This window comes from Chanodichthys erythropterus, chromosome 12, assembly GCF_024489055.1.
Source record: "Chanodichthys erythropterus isolate Z2021 chromosome 12, ASM2448905v1, whole genome shotgun sequence".
NCBI classification, from domain to species: Eukaryota; Metazoa; Chordata; class Actinopteri; order Cypriniformes; family Xenocyprididae; genus Chanodichthys; species Chanodichthys erythropterus.
The window spans coordinates 21,667,485-21,688,801 of record NC_090232.1 but is presented as its reverse complement, the minus strand read 5'-3'; the positions used below and the strand labels follow the sequence as shown (position 1 = coordinate 21,688,801).

General features: G+C 38.9%; 1 protein-coding gene across 1 annotated transcript; it reads left to right on the top strand.

The window, feature by feature from the left end:
• The first annotated feature begins 968 nt into the window (after positions 1-968).
• Positions 969-13,914, top strand: gpank1 (G patch domain and ankyrin repeats 1). The gene is made up of 5 exons (XM_067403576.1): positions 969-1,070; positions 1,317-1,571; positions 3,368-3,639; positions 4,457-4,572; positions 13,037-13,914. The coding sequence occupies exons 2-5, from the start codon at positions 1,379-1,381 to the stop codon at positions 13,485-13,487; spliced, it is 1,032 nt and encodes a 343-aa protein (XP_067259677.1). The 5' UTR covers positions 969-1,070; positions 1,317-1,378; the 3' UTR covers positions 13,488-13,914.
• Positions 13,915-21,317: the final 7,403 nt, after the last annotated feature.

Here is a 21,317-nt window from a genome sequence, read left to right as displayed (position 1 = left end):
AAAATAACCATTTTCTATTTTAATGTGTTTTAGAATGCCAATGTAAAGCTGAGTTTTCAGCAGCCGTTACTCCAGTCTTCAGTGTTGCACGTACTTCAGCAGTGCTGATTAGAATATATACAAACTAATCCATTACCAAAAACAAATTACATTATGAAAATGAGTAACAATCTATTACATCGCACATTTTAGGTAATATAATCTGATTACTTTTGACCTAACTCATTTATCACGTTGATTTAATAATCTTGTAGAATATTGATATAAAAATGCAAAAGAGAAAAAAAAAATATTCCACTCAACAACGTGCGTTAACTGGGGTTTGTGTAGGAACTGCAAGGGATTCATAAATCGACGAAAGGCTTAATTTAGCTTAAAATTAATTAAATGAAATAAATTACATGTTTATGCTGCTGTGTGGCCCCTCAATTTTCCATGTATAGCTGTCTAACTTGTGGCCGCTCTTGTGTGTGCAAATTCACAAAACTTCAGGACTTTCCCAACATATAGAGTTTTTTTAGAAAGGAAAATTTAAAAGATAAAATTAGGAGAATTATGAAGATTATTTGAATTATCATTTACTGCCATTTTGTGAATATTACGTAATCATGTAATAATCAATAAAATAAAAAAAAATAGTCTGGTAACAAGTATTTTAAAATGCAATATAATCTAATTACAAGTAGGCTATACAGGCCTATTTAATTTTAGGAATGTGATTACATAATCTAGATTTCATATAGGCTAATCAGTTACTCAGCACTTTCAGAAATCATTCTGCTGTCTAATGTGTTGCTCAAGAAATATTTCTTATTAATACGAAATAAGGCATCGTGGTTTAAACAATTCATCATTCAAAAAAGGCATAAAAAAAGAAAGAAAAAAAGAACATGTTGTGGGCCCACACAGAGGCTGTAACGCTTCATACTCCAGACCAGTTGGTGGCAATAGTACACTATGGGTGCCAATAAACATCACTATCAGAAGAGGAACACAGTGTTTACCGTACGTGTAGTGGGAGTTTTTTTTTAATCATCGTTTGTTTCATTTTTCTGGAGGTGCTCAAGCAGGTATTAGTCCCAAATTCACTTGGAATTGAACGTGTATTGTTGTTTCTTTCCTTTAATTTATTTTATGTAATTATACAGATATTAACTATTGTACATCTCTCTGAGTTGTGGAATGCTAAATAGCACATAACTCGGTTAAGTTAGCTACTAAGAACACTATTATTATCCAAGGTTGTTCATTTAACTGACCTGAAAATGAGAGGGCATTCAGTATTTTAAAGCTTGTATTCTTTCTCTTGTTTTTAGTTTCAAAGCAGCAGCCCCATCTTCTCTCAGATATTTCCTCTTTAGCAGAGACTGTGTTAAAGATGAGCAAACCAATCTACTTTACCAGAGCTAAAGAGGAGGAAACTCTCTGGATAGAAAGAAAGAGAGAAGAAAAGCAAACACTTTCTGGGGAGGAAGCCAGACAATTCTACCAAACCCTGCTTCAAGAGAAAGATGGAGAAAGGCCAAAAGAGGGAGAAGCAGCAACCATAAGGAGAGTGAGAAGAGGAGCAGGTAGAGATGGATATAAGAATTATCACAGCATCTAAAACTGATCTGCACTGTTAAATTTTTATTTGTTTCCTTCTTATTTCACCTGGTCACAACTCAGCTGAAGTTGGATTTTTTTTTTTTTTTTTTTTTTTTTTTTTTGCATGATTTAAAAGTTAAAGTGGTCAAATGAAAAAATTTAGTTATCAGCTGACACATATTTGCTACATTGATACAGCTGATGACTGATAACTGATAAAAGTTAGAATAATAGTGTAATGTAAATATTGAGTAACACTGTTTTTTGAAACAAAGCTAATGAACACATTAACACATGACCACCAATATTTACACATCTATTATTTGTAAACATTTTATAAGAATCAGCTTTCTTACTATATTTTTCTTTAAGTATGGTAGCATTTGCAGCAACCATTTTACAAAAAAAAAAAAAAAGGGAAATGGTCATGAAAAACTAAATTATGATAGACCTAGTTTCTGTAATTTATTTTAAAATTCTTTGCAATCTTTGCTCTTGTTACTTCATAACTGTTAGAACATTCAAACTGAAATCCTTAATGGATTTTTCCATTTGAAATTTGTCTACAAGCATACAGTATATGATTAAAGGGTTAGTTCACCCAAAAATGAAAATTCTGTCATTTATTACTTACCCTCATGTCGTTTCACACCCGTAAGTCTTTATTAAAACTTCGGCATACAAATTAAGATATTTTAGTTGAAATCCGATGGCTCAGTGAGGCCTCCATAGGAAGCAATGTCACTTCCTCTGTCAAGATCCATAAAGGTACTAAAAACATATTTAAATCAGTTCATGTGAGTACAGTGGTTCAATATTAATATTATAAAGCGACGAGAATACTTTTGGTGCAGCAAAAAAACAAAATAACGACTTATTTAGTGATGGCCGATTTCAAAACAATGCTTCAGAAAGCATCAGAGCATTGTGAATCTGTGTGTCGAATCTGCAGTTCGGAGCGCCAAAAGTCACGTGACTTTGGGTTTGACACGGTTTGACCTGCGATCCAATTCATGATTCGATACACTGATTCATTTATGCTCCGAATCTTCCTGAAACATTGTTTTGAAATCGGCCATCACTAAATAAGTCGTTATTTTGTTTTTTTGCCGCACCAAAAGTATTCTTTTTTGCTTTATAATATTAATATTGAACCACTGTACTCACATGAACTGATTTAAATATGTTTTTAGTACCTTTATGGATCTTGACAGAGGAAGTGACATTGCTCCCTATGGAGGCCTCACGGAGCCATTCATTTTCATTTTTGGGTGAACTAACCCTTTAAATTATTAGTATGATTCCATAAATAGATTGCAAATACAATTTAAAGTCACGTTGATATTTGTTGTAAATATATTTACACAATTAGTGGTACAGTGTGGCTTTTACTAAACTTCCTTTTGCATAAATAGACCATATGTAGCCCCGCCCCTGCTAAACTATCATCCACATTAAACATTACAATGCTCATAACTTTCGTTAACTCTACACTTTACCAGCTAATTACTCTTCTACAGCAATGCCATAGAAATATACAGAGTTACCCCAAAAAAGTAAGGTCTAACACAAAACTAAAACACAATATTAAATATGGCTGTATTTGGTCTTTCTGGCGCATACAGTCTATACAGTACTTGTGCTCTCCAAAATTCTATGCAGTATGAGTATTCAGTTTTCATTAATAAATTTAATCTTTGCATATTTATAATAATTGTAGATGTTTAAGATGCAATACTCCATAGTTTCAACATGATCACCCATTATCTTTTGACATGAGGACCCAATCGAAGAAGAAAAGCACAACGACAAGAAGCTTCTAATAACCAACCAGTCAGCACCTCAGAGCGTGATGGACACGCACTCCTCCGATGTGCCCAGGAGGGCAACACTCGGGCCTTGAAGGACCTCTTGCGGCGTGGCTGTGATGTCAACTTCCGTGATGATTTTTACTGGACGGGTGTGATGTGTGCAAGTAAGGCAGGAAAAACAGAGGCTGTCCGGCTGCTCCTGCAACACGGCGCTGCTTGGGTGGGAGTGGTGGACAAACAGGTGCATAACATCAAATTCTGAATAAATCTCTCTGCCTCTTCCTTTCTGAAAAAGTGGATGATTTGCTTTTTTTTCCCCCATTGGCTTATACTTATTTAGCAATTTGTCAATATGGTCAGTTGATTGATAGTGGAGTGAAGATAAATAGATCAGATTGTGCTGTTGGCAGTCTAACTAAATTGGTTTTTTGATAATTATTTTTATCTGATTATGATAATTATGCAATTGAAATATCAGTTGCACATTAACGCCCCTGGAACTGGGCTTATGTGTATTATTACTAATAAGAAAAATAATGATAATATTATTAATAATAATATGTTATCTCTGGGAGGTGTAGTAAAAAAAAATTGTATGTGCTTTTGTCTTTTTTTATTTTTTTATTTATTTACAGTTAGTAATTTTAGTGCTTCATGTTTAGTGTTTGTTTTAGTTTGTTTTTCATTTAATATTTATATTTTATTTTATTTTGTCTTTATTGCACTTTCATTTTAGTTAATGATATTAACCCTTACTGAATGGATGTCAAAAAGAGAAAATGTGAACATTTAAAACGGGGGAAGTGAAGCATTTATACAATACACTGATATTCATAAAAATGACTTTAAAAGAGTTGTATGTCTTTAAGCTAAACTTATTAAGTAAACTGAGATGATCCCTAATGGAAACTAGTCCTGCTGCTTCAAACTCAAAATCCTGTAGAAACACTATTGATGTAATAGTTTGCAAATCAGTTCCTAAACACTACCTCTGGTTGTTTCTTGTTTTGTCTTATTACCTCTTGTTTTGTCACCTTACTTTTTTCTTTCTCTCTCAGGGCAGAGATGCTCGGGATCTGGCCCTGCAGGCAGGTCACCAGGATGTAGTGAGAGAACTGGAGCAGTTTAGTGTGTCAGAGATTACACACACACCTACTACAAACAATGCAAACAGGTTAGATGGTTTACAGTTAACTTGGTGTCCAGATGTCGAAACACAGCAGAAATTCACACTTAAGTATAGCAGTTATTATTATCATTTACATGCATGGTCTTAACCCAATTAGGCTTAAAGGGGTCATGAACTGCATTTTGTTTGTTTGTTTGTTTGTTTTATAATGTTTCCTGGGGTGCACTTAATGTTAGTATGCTTTTTACATCAAATATTTTTATAATTTAGAATTAAAAGACATTTTTGCTACCCTGATTTTAGCCCTCTGATTATGCTCTGTTTTAAGGGGTGTGTCTGCTGTGAGACTTCAGTGTAAAAGCCCACTGCTGTGATTGGCTAATTTTAAATGAGCGCATGAAAGCAGTGATCTCATCATTGAATCTGTTTCTAGACACTAACAAATGCTTCCATCATGGCTAACTGTGCAAATGCGATATAAGAGATTTGATGAATAAAATGGGAGTTTTGGTGCAAGTGCAGAACTCAGTCACTGAAACTCATGCTGTTTGATTGACAGCTCCAGCATTCTTTGATTGCTTTCTTTATATAATTAAATAACCATTTAAATAATTATTTATTTTCATAGATTATTATATTTTATTTAGATTATTTTCATCCTACTTACAGAAACAACATGAAGTTGACCATTTAGTCACTTGTTTGATTTACTGACATGCAGACAAAGAATATCTGACTGTATGAATCACTACATATCAGATCAGGCATTAGAACAGTAGGAGTAACACAGTTGCTTACATGTTTTTGGGTTACTGTTGAGTCCATATCCTAAAAGTATGTTTGCAAAGCCTGTGCCAAAATGCGATTGATTTACCAAAGTATCCACAGCGAAATACCAAATACTAATAAATAAAGCTCAACTGAGACATTCACATTGTTGAAAATAAATAACCATATTCCTAGCATAAGGATCCTTTGAAAGGTAATGTTATTGTAGTTCTGTATCACTCTTCTCTCCTCTTCATCTCACTAAAAGGCCAGTGGGCGAGGCTAACGTTGCAATGATGAAGTAGGCAGCGTTTCACCTAAGATAGGCACATTCTAGGATCAGTCGTTCGCTGGGCCTGGTGTCAATAAAAACTTTTATGGGACTAACAAGTTTTTAGTTTTCAGTTCTGAAACTCTGACCTCTTATACAGTGTCTCACAGAAGTGAGTACACTCCTCACATATTTGTAAATATTTTATTATATCTTTTCATGTGACAACGCCGAAGAAATTACACTTTGCTACAATGTAAAGTAGTGAGTGTACAGCTTGTATAACAGTGTACATTTGTAAAGTGAAATAAAATGGACTGAAAATTGCTAGTTGAATTTTATAGGTTGTATTTTTAAACAGAATGAATATTTTGGAAGTGAAATTTGAAAGGTGAATATAAATTACTGAATTTTTTATAATGGAAATGTGTGTGAAATATTTTTAATTGAAATATTCACAGCTTAAATGTACAACCATGTTGAATTAAAAATGCAAGCCATAAAAATACATTGCATCTAAATGCAAGCACAGCTAATGTAATGCATTTTTTTTTTTCAGTTCAATTCAATTCAACAAGCTTTTTATTTCAAAAACATTTGGGATTAATTTACTTCCATACATGGAGTTCACCAGAGCTTCACAGGTTGCCACTTTAGTCCTCTTCCACTTCTCCACGATGACCTCGACCTTGTGCTCCTCCACCTTCCGTTTAAGGATGCCCCACAGATGCTCAATAGGGTTTAGGTCTGGAGACATACTTTAGCAAGGTCATACTCTGGAGTTAGGTCATACTTTAGCAAGGCAGTGGTCATCTTGGAGGTGTGTTTGGGGTTGTTATCATGTTGGAGTACTGCCCTGCGGCCCAGTCTCTGAAAGGGAGAGGATCATGCTATGCTTCAGTATGTCACAGTAAATGTTGGCATTCATGGTTCCCTCAATGAACTGTAGCTCCCCAGTGCTGGCAGCACTCATGTAGCCCCAGACCATGACACTCCCACCACCACGCTTGACTGTAGGCAAGAGTCACTTGTCTTTGTACTCCTCACCTGGTTGACGCCACACACACTTGACACCATCTGAACCAAATAAGTTTATCTTGGTCTCATCAGACCACAGGACATGGTTCCAGTAATCCATGTCCTTAGTCTGCTTGTCTTCAGCGAACTGTTTACGGGCTTTCTTGTGCATCATCTTTAGAAGAGGCTTTCTTCTGGGACAACATCCATGCAGATCAATTTTATGCAGACCAATTTGATGCAGTGTGCAGCGTATGATTTGAGCACTGACAGGCTGACCCCCCCACCCTTCTACCTCTGAGAGATTGAGAGAGATGACACCAAATTTAACACACCTACTTTCCATTCACACCTGAGATCTTGTAACACTAATGGGTCACATGACACCGGGGAGAGAAAATGGCTAATTAAGCCCAATTTGGACATTTTTACTTAGGGGTGTAGTCACTTTTGTGGCTAGGGGTTTAGACCTTAATGGCTGTGTGTTGAGTTATTTTGAGGGGACAGCAAATTTACACTGTTATACAAGCTGTACGCTTACTACTTTACATTGTAGCAAAGTGTAATTTCTTCAGTGTTGTCACATGAAAAGATATATTTACACAAATGTGAGGGGTGTACTCATTTCTGTGAGATACTGTATAGCAAAAGCTCAAGGAAAAGTTGATTTCTCGATTCATTACCCCTTTTAAAGGTACACTATGTAACTTTTTTTTTTTTTTGGTGAAAAATTTAACAAAATTTGAATGTCAATATATCATTGTTCCTTCTTCCAAAAAGTATTTTTGTCTTACCCTGATTCACTATGGTAAGCCTATTAGCCTAAGTGTGTATATTTTAGACGTAGCGGGTATTTGTGTACATGTCACTCGCCACACGACTTCATAATCGTAAATAGAGAAAAGTTGCTCTAGCTACTTTGTATGTATGGTGTGGGAATGGCATAGGTTAGATGTCACAATGATCGTGAAAGTTTGATAGAGCAAGGTAAATCTCAAACCACTGGGGAATCACCCATTTAAAAAAAAAAAAAAAAAAAAAAAATGCAGAACCGAGGAGAGTCTGCTGGCAAAAAGAGAATGCAACAGAGCTCGTAATGAAATGAGAATCAACATGGGCTTGGCTTTTTTCTAATTTAAGTGTCCCCCTTAGCCTGGTTGTTCACACAGCTGAATTAAAAAAGTCTCTAGTGTAAGTCCGCTCACTAGTCCAAGGACTGTAGCCAATGGCACGGTAGAAGGTTTCCTGCGTGTTACTGTCTTACTTTTTGCGCAACAATACAAGATTAAATTAAATGCATTTTTCTCACCAGAATTGTCTCTTTTCTATTATCTGACTCCAAAGATAAAAGGTTTTACTGACGTACCATTACTCATGAGTTGTATAAATGTTTGATTATTCTCTTTAACTCTTTACTTTATATTTTACTCGTTCATTAGGAATTTATGTCGCATTGAGTGTCTCGTATCGGCCGAAATACGGACCTCACGGTCACAAACTGGTCAGTTTTGGTTATTAGACAGAGGTAATTGACTATACTAGTAGAGTGCCGCTTTCATGCTTGCTTTCTCTAAAAGTATTTTTTTTAGTCCCCATAGACTTGTATACACTTGAATTAAAGCAATATTAATTCTAGTCAGAGGTCACGGCCACTACTACAGGTATAAGCCGACCAATATTACTTTCTCTGATAGTAGTTTTGGTATAGCCGTGCCGTGGTTTCCCCACGTACAATTAGCTAGAATAACATTACAATAAACAGAGGTAAGGCCCACCCTATTTAGGTTGGTTGTTCAACTTAATGTTGTCCTAAACAGAAATTCTCCTTTTGGCTTTTACAGTCTAAGTACACTTGAACCAATACCAAATGTTAGTCAGAGCTCTAAAATCTCAGCTGGTGTGCCCAATGCTCCACTCGGACTGGACTTTAGTCCGTTAATAACCTGGGGCCGTATTCACAAAACATTTTATCTTACCACTAAGAGTTCTCCTAAATAGCAGTAAAAGTTCTTAGCTAAGAGTTTTCTCTTAAAACCTGTTCACAAAGCTGCTGAGACAAACTTTTACTAAAGAAAGTCTTAAGCTAAGAGTAAGGGCGGGGTTGACCTCGTTGCTATGGAGTAAACACACAGTGATTGGCTGATGGGGGAAGAGTCAGCGATTTAATCATAGAAACATTGTAGAATGAAGTGTCATGTTTACATATTAAAATAAAGGTTTAAAAATACAAATGGGGGGATAACTTTGGGTTTGGGCTAAATTTCAAGCTCGGAGCCCTCGATCCCCTTGGACAGCACACCAAATATGCTTATTATATATTTTTTACTCTATTCAATCATTTGTAAGTGTGAAGTCACAAAAACCACTGCCACAGGTAATCAGACAATATTTATTTATTTGTTAAAGATTTTTTTTTGGCGTCTCATTGTAGATTCATATCTATAAATCAAATTGTATTGCATTTATGAAGAAAAGGTTCAGCACCCAAGGCTCTGTCGCTATTCCCTCAGTGGTGTTCAGTGTCTTGGGGTGGATTAGGATTGTTTATAATTTGGTCTTAGTGATTTAGGAGTCCTCTTGACTACTCCTAACTTTTCACAGATTTAGGAGCTAGTTTTAGCGCTAAAATGCTTTGTGAAATACTCTTAGAGCAAACATTTAGGACTCCTAAAATTAGGACTGACATGGCCATTATTTTTAAGAGTTTCTCCTAAATCGGCAAGTTAGGAGCTACTTTTAGCCTTAAGATGTTTTGTGAATACGGCCCCTGACCCAGATTTGCGGTAACATAACCTTCACTTAATCTACTAGAGAAAATAATTTCAGAGTAAGGCAGAATAAATCAATCATAACAATTTATTATCCAAGAAATTGGGATAATACAAATTCAAATCAAACTCCAATAGTAATAAGCAAACATTCAATAATACCAATAAAGACCTTAAAAGGATTTACCTTGCAATGAGAACTACACACAACGAATGTGGGGAGATCTGTTTACAGATTCCCAGAACCTTTTGCCACCATCCTTTAAATATCCAGATGTCTTATGAATTTACCAAATGGTGTTTTTATTATTATAATCATTTGGGGACTTCTCTTTGGGGGATGTAGGGTAGTGGTGAGAATTCTTCTTTGATTTCTGTGGGAAGATGCAAGTCATTTACATACAGGAGGTATTTGTGTGTCATTTACTCCAGATTCTAGATCTTAAAAGTGATTTCTCCTATGATTAAGGGAATGAGACCTTTTTACCAGACGCATTGAGACCTTTTAAATGATACCAAACATGAATTATTACACTTTTGTACATCTTGTTTTAGATAGCGGTGTTCAGGTGAGTTTGAGTGTCTTGAGGTTAGGGAGAGAGGAAGGGGAAAGAGGGGGAGAGTGAGCAAGGAAACAGATGTTTACAGTCAATAGTGAGGTGTGACTCTTCTGTCTTCACTCAGCGGGGTATGTCTTTTCACCAGTGAGGTGTGTTGTCTCGGACATGGAGGTGAACTCCCTGAGAAAGTGTTCAAATGTTAATTCTCGTGAGGAACCTTTGTTCCCTCAGAAAATGGCGCACTCCAGGTTCAGCCATCTTTGTACCAGCCTTACACTAGAAATGGGCGTTTTAAATCTGTGGAAAAGTGGGAGAGTAGAGGGTGGGAAAAGGGGAGAAAACAACCAAGACAGCACAGACCTGCAGCACACTTATTATATTGACAGATTAATATTAAAGTATGAGCACGGAGAAGAAAAAACGGTTGTATCAGTGTCCTTATTTGCATATATATTTTATTTGAAGATGTTATTAAATTTATAGCCATATATATGGTAGAGCTTAGATCGGGCCCAACAAATCAAGCTAAAAAATCGGAGTCTATGACAGTCATATACTACGCGATTTTCCATGGAATCTGTCGGCTCAAATCTGCAGACTCTGACTTTTGTCAACTAGCGTCAACTTGTTCAGACTGTAAATCGGGGCAAAAATCGCGTAGTGTATTCCAGCCTTTAGTTGAAAGGCATTTGTTTGTGCATAGTAAAACATATCTGTAACATTTATCAAGTTCATAATTGTGCTTGCATTTATTATTATCTTAATGAATAATATGACAAGGAACATGTAAACTGCGTTGTTTGTTTATTCAGAAGTCCCCGTTTTTTGCTATCATAGGCGAGCAGCGTGCCGCGTTTAATGCACAAGACAAAGCCAACACAAATGTTGTCACTGCCCACGACTAGTTTAAAATGTTTCCATACCTCCGATTTTCCTCCAAACTTCCTCAAAGTTAATTCTCCTGTTTTAATTTTTTTTCCTTTGCTTCTTCAAGCTCCATGTTGCACTTAAGCTACTGAATACAGCATGCACAGCAGGTGTGATGCGTCACGCGTGCGAGACTGTGAGTGCGAGTGGATGACGCTGTGCATGACACGTGACATGCTTTATCAAGGGCCTGACCCGGTATTTCCAGCGGGAAATATAAGCTCTCGGGCAGAGAATTTAAGCTCTAATACACGGTACTGGTTCATGTTTAGATTATGTGAAATATGTCTATAACAAGTTGAAACACGCTTACTCAAGTCCGTATAACAATGGACTTTGATCCACGTTGCGAGCAAACTTGTTGCGGTATTCCGCGCATAAACCGTTGTCATGTGCGCTCTGCATGTTGTTACATGTTGTTTGAATTCTCCGCTGTAATGCAATCTCATGTGTAATACAGCGCAAATTGCGCAATGATTGGGTTGAAAGAATTCATCATTCTCATGAATAAATGCAGAGAAGCGCTCAGAACCGGGTGACATGGATTTGTGCCTCTCAAGCCCCGGCAGCCAATCACATACTCCGGAGGCACACTTATACAGTACGCCAGATTCCGTGACATTGCCTCAACTTTGCTTTTCAACCTGGAAGAACGAAATTGGTCAGAAAAAGCAAAAATAACCAGTTCCCACTTATTATTAAAAATGAGTGCTTTTAGTGTTTTCAGTGATGTGCAGCCTGTAGCCTACATATCTGTTCACATCTCCAAAAAATGTGTTCTGGGGTTTCATGACCCTTTAGTAAGCCGACAGTGCATGTGGTCAGGGCCAGATTTACCTCCTATTGTGACATAGGCAAAAGGAACCCCTGCCCTGCTGTCAGTCATATGACCAAAACTGCTACTTTTCAGAAAATGGAAAAAAATACTGTATTAAAAAAAATAATAATAATAAATAAAAAGAAAAAAACACTCATGTTGAAGTTGATATTGTGGCTTTTTATATGATCATATGTCATTATATTATTAACATTTTGCCAAAATAAAGCTCAAATGAAGTTATAAAGTTTTTGACCAGCAAATGTTGTGTTTTTGTCATTAGAAGAGCCGCATCTGAGGCAATAAGTGCATCGCATTGCATTTTCATTAACTTACAGGTTATAAAGTTTGCACTGCAAAGAATCCGAGATGATACCGACAGTTTGAAGAGCATGGAGTTATGAGTTTAGGCACAAGCTCTTCTTAATAGTTTTCATTGGTTTATAATGTACAAAACCCACAGACAGATGTAAAGGGTGATCAATAGTGATAAAAAATAAAAAGACAATATAGGAGGTTTATATGATACAAGGTTTCTACCTAAACGTGGCAATATTTTAAAGTTTATTCATTTAATATTAAACTAAGTGAAATAATAATAATAATAAAAATAATATAATATTTAAAAATATATATTAATTCTCCTATTTGTAATTGGGCCCGCCCCACTGGATGTGCAAACATAGGCACATGCCTAGAATGCCTATGCCTAAATCTGGTCCTGCATGTGGTCATGTAAATGCGTTAACCAGTTTTCCTTTATCAGAGTAAGGTCATAAATGGCTTCAGTATAAACCAGTCAACACAGCTAGATGTTTGACCCCAATTTCGCCTGGCATGTTAACCCATTAACCTGCGTTCTGTCGGTTTATTGCAGTATGCATGTGTGATATGTGACAGGAAAGCATCCTTACTGTGGATTTAAGCACATCCAGACAGAGCCAGCGTTTTGCGGTGGGGGATTAGGAAATATCACAAACACAGACTCTTCCTTGAACCATGAAAATATAAAAAATGTTCTCATTCGAAATGATACTGCTTATTTAACATCAAAATTTACATAACAAATGGAATACTCAGAGTCACAGTCATGTAAACGCAGTTTACTTGCATTGCCAGGTTATTGGTTTGCATGTAAACTGGGACAATGGTTTAATTCAAAAAGCTTTTTAGGAGTTCTCAGCATATCAGTCCATATGTACAGTAAACATGCTCAATGTTATGCTTTTTAACTGAGTATATTATTTCCCATGTATAACATATTTGACATGATGTTCAATTATATTTAGAAAAGGCAAAAATATGAAATACCCTCTAAAATTCTGTTCTAATAATTTTTTTTTTTTTGTCTATTTATACTTATGTGTGTCTGTTTCCACAGTGTTCATTCTCAGTGGTGTAATGTGTGTGCTGTGCATTACACAGACAGTACTGAAGCACACAACAGATCCACACTGCATCAGTTCAGTGAGCTCCGCCCCCCAGCCACCCCTCAATACTGCCTGCCTTCTTCCAGCACTAGCTATAAAATGATGCTCCGCTTGGGGTGGGACCCCTCGTCTGGTCTTGGACCTGTCCATTCCGGCCGCAAAAATCCAGTAAGCACAGTACTAAAGAGAGATCAGGCGGGACTTGGATATGGTGTGACCCCACAGCCTAAAGTCACTCACTTCAAGGCCAAAGATCCTCAGGCAGTGCAACACTTACATAAGGAAAAAAGACTGAGACAGGAGAGAGAAACAACGGTCAGTGCCAAACAACTTAAGAGGAAAGAAGAGAAAGACAAGATATGGGAGAGAGACTACCGCTCTTCATTTAACTTTGACTTCTGACCTACCATGGCTCTTGTGTGGAATTTCATGACACAAACCTTTTATTTTGCAGTGAAAATCAGTGTTTTGTTTGTGTTTACTTTTCTGAAAATGCTGAACAAACTGTTGCTTTGGGAGTAACATTTTATTCAGCTTAAGTGGTGTCTTGGGGGGAGAGAGAAAAGAGTATAAATGTGTTTACAGAGGACAATACACTTGTCAGACAATAAATAGAACCTGGATGACACTTAAAAAAAGTTGTCAACAAATTATTAATGTAATTGGATTAGAAAATATGATTAAACTCATGTTTTTTTTGTATTTAATGCCATCAATCTCAAATTTTGATTTATCTTTTGCGTTCTGTTTTAATACATTTAGATTTTTTTTTTTTATATATTTAAAAAAATAATTCAATCTCCTCCCGAAGATCAAGATAAAAAGTTAATTGGTGCTTCATATATTTAGATACTACTTGTAGAACTATAAGTAGTATCAAATACATTTTTTAAATATAGAGATGGTATATTAAAAGCACATTTTCGTTCATATTTCATGCTGTCTTAAAATAGCAAAGTTAAGTACACTAGATTACATTAGATGTTCTTAAGATGATCTTAAGTAGTACTAAAGAAGAATGTTTAGTATATTAAGTACAAAATTAGTGCACGAAAATATAGCACTTTAAGTATATTATAGAAATGTACTTTTTTTTTCCACCTGGGTGCATGGAGAGGGCAGGGTTTATGACCTATACTACATCCAGCCACCTGGGGGCAATCGAGACGCTTTGGCTTCACTTTTCAGGACTTTGACATGCTTGGGCCCGCCACACATAATTATTGCATTATAATATAATATTGAGTAATATTCTTCAAAATGAGATACTAGTAACATGTTACAGCCATAGATATTCCAAATCATAACAATCAAGAATCTCAGCTGGAAGAACACTGCGCCTCTCAAGCGCCCCTAGCTGGACATTAGGGTTAGGCACCAGGCATTTTTTCAGCTGACTAAAAACACTTTGGTGGACATGTTAATTTAATATTTATTCTTAGGCTTATGGCCTATGTTGCGGCAAAAATTAATTAGCTGACATCACTAGTAAGAGACAAACCTTAGGAGAATTCACTTTATAAAGATTTTATTTCTTGCAAGAAAGAGTCCACAGTCGACACAACCATACAATGTCTGCCCCGAGTGTGAACTAAGGACACAAGAGAACCCACAAACATTTATACCCCCAATGTTTGAGAAACTCTTCTCAGTACTTTTCCATACAGGGTAAAAGTGACAATACACATACACAAATGGCTTCCCCTTCTGTCTTTAGAACTAATTTAATTAACAAGCAGGAAACACAATGGCCCCCCTTCTGTCTTTGAACTTATTTAAATTATCTGATACCCTAGGTTCGGGAAAGCTCTCAGTTTGGGTGTCTCACCGTTACCCCCCTGGATTTCAGCAGACACTGTGTCTGTTGAGCTCAGAGAGGTGTTTTGCATAGCTTGAAGCAGATATTGGCATATAAAATTTTTCCCCAACACCTATTAGTCTCTATTGCATTTATGCAATATAATGGAGCCAAACATGACAAGGGAGTCCAGAAGATTGATAGGCGGGGATTATGCTAACTGTGAATGAGTGTGCACGCGCGCCCTGTTTACAAATGATTGGAATTCATTAATACATACACGTTTAAATATCAAATCTGCTGTTTATGAACACTTGTGAATCCGGAGTTGAGTTTTTGGGAAGGTCCGTTTTAAGCGGAAATTATGAATGAGGCCCAATGAGATTTGTTTACAGATTAAATACCATAAACAATATTGTTACTTTTTCTCATGGTAGTGAGGTGCCATGTGTGCTTTTACCTGTGGTGACCTAATGTATGATACTATGGAAGACTAGTTGTTAAAGGGTTAGTTCACCCAAAAATTAAATTTTTGTCATTATTTACCCACCCTCATGTCGTTCCAAACCTGCAAGACCTTCATTCTTCCACAAATTAACACATTTTTGATAAAATCCAAGGGTTTCTGCACCACACATGGGCAGCAACGTCATTGCACCTTTTAAGGTAGAGAAAGGTAGTAAAGACATTGTTAAAATAGTCCATGTGACTACAGTGTTTCAACCTTAATGTTATAAAGTGACAAGAGTACTTTTTGTGCGCAAAAAACAAAATTGTTAAAAAAAAATTATTTTTGTTTTTGCACACAAAGTATTTTCTTCGCTTCATAAAATTAAGGTTAAACCACTGAAGACACGTTGACTATTTTAACGATGTCTTAATACCTTTCTGGACCTCAAAAGATGCAATGAAGTTGCTGCCTGTGTGTGGTTCAGAAACCCTCGGATTTCATCAAAATTATCTTAATTTGTGTTCTGAAGATGAACGAATGACTGCTTAATGACAGAAATTAAATTTTTTGGGTGAACTAACCCTTTAATTTAAATAAGTAGAGTTTTAACTCAAAATCATTGAAATTTTATCCTTTAAAAATTAGGTTAATTTCTACTGTTTGTGTTAATGAAAATAAATTTACATCTGTGTCCCAACTCAGGCTGCTGCTACTGTCAAATGCACATTTTCAAAATACAAAACATTAATATTAATAATATTTACTTGATCTCAAATGTTATACAGATGTTATACAATTAACATGTGAAACTTGTAGCACGTTCTAACTCCATCAGGTTAACTATTACACGAGTGCATCAAACAACTCACAGAAATGCCGTCTCAGTAAACCACAGACTAAATGAACGGTTCAAAGACACGTTGGTTGGTTGGCTGGTTGGCTGGCTGACTGGCTGGCTGGCTGCTTCTAGCACGACAAAGGTGAGTGAGGTCCGAAGCCCAAACGCTCACTGCCGATGTAACGCCGCCAAAGCCCTTTAAACGATCAGCAGCCCCGCAAATTGGCAGAACACTGGTCATGACGTCAGAACGTCATGACATCACCAGGATGATTGATGGTTTTCCTGTCCAAAAAGATCTAGATAACAAAAGAGAGGGAGGGAAAGAAACCCAAAACAAAATACAAAACATACGTGGAACGTAACACCTTACAAAAAACAAAAGAAAAAACAACATCAAATGTATCCTCACTATTTAGCCACAAACCAGGAGAAAACAGGGAATTAACAACTTAAAGGTGCCCTAGAATTAAATATTGAATTTATATTGGCATAGTTAAATAACAAGAGTTCAGTACATGGAAAAGACATGCACTGAGTTTCAAACTCCATTGTTTCCTCCTTCTTGTATAAATCTCATTTGTTTAAAAGACCTCCGAAGAACAGGCGAATCTCAACATAACACTGACTGTTACGTAACAGTCGGGGTGTATGCCCCCAATATTTGCATATGCCAGCCCATGATCAAGCCATTTGTCAAGGGCAGAACGTAGAGATGTGCACAGCTGAATCATCAGACTAGGTAAGCAAACAAGAACAATAGCGAAAAATGGCAGATGGAGCAATAATAACTGACATGATCCATGATAACATGGTATTTTAGTGATATTTGTGAATTGTCTTTCTAAATGTTTCGTTAGCATGTTGCTAATGTACTGTTAAAAGTTACCACGTTTATTACTGTATTCACGGAGACAAGAGAACCATCACTATTTTCATTTTTAAACACTTGCAATCTGTATAATTCATAAACACAACTTCATTCTTTATAAATCTCTCCAACAGTGTGTAATGTTATCTTTAGCCATGGAGCATAGCCTCAAACAGAATCATTCAGAATTCTGAATCAAATGTAATACATCCAAATAAATACTATACTTACATGATCCGATGTATGCAAGCAGCATGCATGACGAACATCTTGTAAAGATCCATTTTGAGGGTTATATTAGCTGTGTAAACTGTGTTTTCTTCACAAGAATTAAAGGGGCCACAACCTATATATCGGTGCATAGTTAATGATGCCCCAAAATAGGCAGTTAAAAAAATTAATAAAAAAAATCTATGGGGTATTTTGAGCTGAAACTTCACAGACACATTCAGGGGACACCTTAGACTAGGGCTGGGCGATATATCGAATGCTTTTGTCGCGCGCATTTCGTCAGTAAAGCCGGTTCCCTGATTACCGCTAAACGGCATCACTGCTTTCAAATGGAGCGGCATTTAATAGACAGAGCCGTAGTTCACCGACAAACCACGCAATATCGCGTTCATTATCGAAGGCGATACATCTGCGATATGAACGCGATATTGTGTGGCTTATCAGTGAACTATGGCTCTGTCTATTAAATGCCGCTCCATTTGAAAGCAGATGATGGCGATTTAGCGGTAATCATGGAACCGGCTTTATTGACGAAATGCGTGTGACAAAAGCATTCGATATATCGCCCAGCCCTACCTTAGACTTATATTACATCTTTTAAAAAGAAGTTCTAGGGCACCTTTAAGCAGACATGGGGACTTGTGACTTGGACTCGAGTCGCTATTTTTATGACTTGTGACTTGACTTGACAAAAAATAAAATACTTGAGACTTGACTCAGACTTGGAAGTTAAAGACTCGGGACTTGACTTCACTTGAGACACGATGACTTGAATGACTTGAGTGTTAATCACATCTTGTTTTCAGTTTGAATATAAAATATATAAATTATTTAAAAAAATAAAGTATACTGCATACAGGCATCCATACACCGGCAGCGCTTATCTCTCTTCTCTCCAACAGCGAGTTCACACAGACACGCCTCCTGTCACTCACTCAGAGCAGCGGTCCGGTTGAAGGGTTTTTGTTATGATATGAAATGTTAATATCAATATTATAACATGCAGTGACATCTCTGCATCGGGACCCCTCTCTCGTTATGCTGTTTATGCTTTTACCACCGCATTCTGTCACGGTTCATCCGCTGTCTCATTCTGGTGTCTGTGTGATGGAGTGGGTGTGTCACCTGATTGTTTTGTGTGGGCGTCGCCGCTGATTGTTGATCAGCGGCAGCTGTGAGCTATTACCATCTGCTATCTATATAATGCCTTGTCTTTCGTCTCTTGTTTGTCATTGTGTGTTTCCCTGGACTGGACTTTGATTCGTTGCTTCCTGGTTTTCGATCTGACCAACATGGATGCAGCGAGTTCAGCAGCTTTAACGGAGTTCATCAACCACAGCATCTCCCGCATGGACCAGCAGCAGGAGAGCATCACTTCCACCGGACGCGCTGTCCAAGCGCTGGTAACACAGGTGTCCGAGCTCTCCCAAGAACTTCAACAACTTTGCGCTCCCACTGCGCCACCCACACCGCCTGTTCCCCCCGCGTCGCTGGAGCGACGCGATCTGCCGGAGCCCCGCCTTCCTGTGCCCCAGAGTTACGCCGGTGAGCCTGAGTTTTGCAGAGCCTTTTTGAATAAATGTTCCTTGCATTTTTCACTGCAGCCTCGCACCTTCAAACATGAGGAATCCAAGGTGGCGTTCGTCCTTACCCTCCTGACCGGAAAGGCGGCCTTATGGGGAACGGCGGTGTGGGAGAATCAAGACCCGTGCTGCACCTCGTTCCTGGCACTCTCCACGGAGATGAAGAGGGTGCCCGACCGTGCGGTTGCGGGCAAGGAGGCCGCTCGTCAGCTCACCGAACTCAAGCAGGGCAGCCGCACGGTCGCGGACTACGCCATCCAGTTCCGCACCCTCGCGGCAGAGTGCCGATGGAACGAGGAGGCGCAGTGGGATGTGTTCCTGCATGGGCTGGCCGACCGTATCCATCGCGAGATTTACGCCCTAAATCTTCCTCAAACCTTCAACGGGCTAGTCGACCTCGCTTTACGGGTGGATTCCCGTCTCCAGAGACTGAAGTCCTTGGAAGCTCCCAGCACTAGAGCGCTGGGAGCGGAGGGCCGTACGGCCAGTGTTGCTGATACGGTCGGTCCCACGTCAGATCCTGAGCCCATGCAGGTAGGGAGAGCTCGGCTTTCCCGGGAGGAGAGAAAAAGGCGGAGATCCCTGGGCTTATGCCTTTACTGCGGTGCATCGGTCTTGCCCTGTAAAAGACCAAGCCCGATAGTAAACTTGAGGCTACTATCGGGCGGGATCTCCGCTGAGAAGTCCTCACCATCCACCCTTCTCCCGGTAAGACTGAGATGGGCGACTCACAACGTCACCTGCGAGGCACTTATTGATTCCGGGGCTGAGGGGAACTTTATGGATACCATCTTTGCACGACAGCACGAACTACCCATCTCTTCACTCCCTCACCTGATTACAGTCAACGCACTCAATGGTCAACGTCTCCCTAACATCTCTCAGACTACGGATTACGTCACCCTCATCACCTCCGGTAACCACAACGAAAGGATTCAATTCATGCTCATGGACTCACCACACGCACCTGTAGTTCTTGGACATCCCTGGCTCACTAAGCACAATCCCCGGATCGACTGGCAGCTCAACGCCTTCACTGAATGGAGCACTTTGTGTCACAGGTCTTGTCTTTTGTCTGCTTGTCCCACTGTGTCTGTTTCTTTGTTACAGGAGAAGGCAGCGGATTTGTCTAACGTGCCCGAGGAGTATCTGGATCTGAAGGAGGTGTTCAGTAAGTCTAGCGCTGCTTCTCTCCCTCCACACCGTCCCTATGACTGTGCCATAGACTTAGTTCCGGGTAAGTCTCCGCCTAAGGGCAAATTATACTCTCTATCTGTTCCCGAGAGGGAGGCCATGGAGAAATACATTTCTGATTCTCTAGCAGCGAAGTTCATCCGCCCTTCCTCTTCTCCAGCGGGGGCGGGGTTCTTTTTTGTGGGGAAGAAGGACGGATCTCTGCGACCTTGTATTGATTACCGAGGGCTGAACAACATCACGGTAAAGAATACTTATCCTTTGCCGTTGATGTCTTCAGCCTTTGAGAGGTTGCAGGGAGCGTCCGTTTTCACTAAATTGGACTTGAGGAATGCTTATCATTTGGTCCGCATTAGGAAGGGGGATGAATGGAAGACCGCTTTTAACACCCCCAGAGGGCACTTTGAATACTTGGTCATGCCTTTCAGGCTGTCCAACTCGCCTGCGGTCTTCCAGGCACTCGTTAATGACGTGTTGAGAGACATGGTTGATCAGTTCATATATGTCTACCTGGATGACATATTGATATTTTCGTCGTCTCTCCAGGAACATGTTCAACACGTCAGACGAGTGCTCCAGCGTCTGTCAGAGAATGGGCTTTTTGTCAAGGCGGAGAAATGCGAATTTCATGCACAGTCTGTTTCCTTCATAGGGTACATCGTTTCGTCTGAGGGAATTCGCATGGATCCTGACAAGGTTAAGGCTGTGGTGGATTGGCTAAGTCCAGATTCCCGTAAGGCCCTACAGGGATTCGCCAATTTTTACCGGCGTTTTATTCGCAATTTCAGCCAACTAGCCGCACCTCTGACCGCCTTGACCTCCCCCAGAACGACCTTCAGGTGGTCAGATGCAGCTAAGGCTGCATTTGCCAAGCTGAAGGGCCGCTTTGTTTCGGCCCCCATTCTCATTGCCCCTGATCCTTTGCGTCAGTTCGTGGTGGAGGTCGATGCGTCAGAGGTGGGGGTAGGCGCAGTTCTATCCCAGCGGGCGCCCTCAGACGATAAGATGCATCCCTGCGCGTACTTTTCTCATCGTTTGTCTCCCGCTGAACGCAATTATGACATTGGTAACAGAGAGTTGTTGGCAGTCAAATTAGCGTTGGAAGAATGGCGTCATTGGTTGGAGGGGTCGGGGGTACCCTTCATCGTTTGGACTGATCACAAGAACCTAGAATATATTCGATCGGCTAAAAGACTCAACTCCAGGCAGGCTGGGTGGGCACTTTTTTCCGGACGTTTTGATTTTGCTCTATCGTACCGCCCGGGC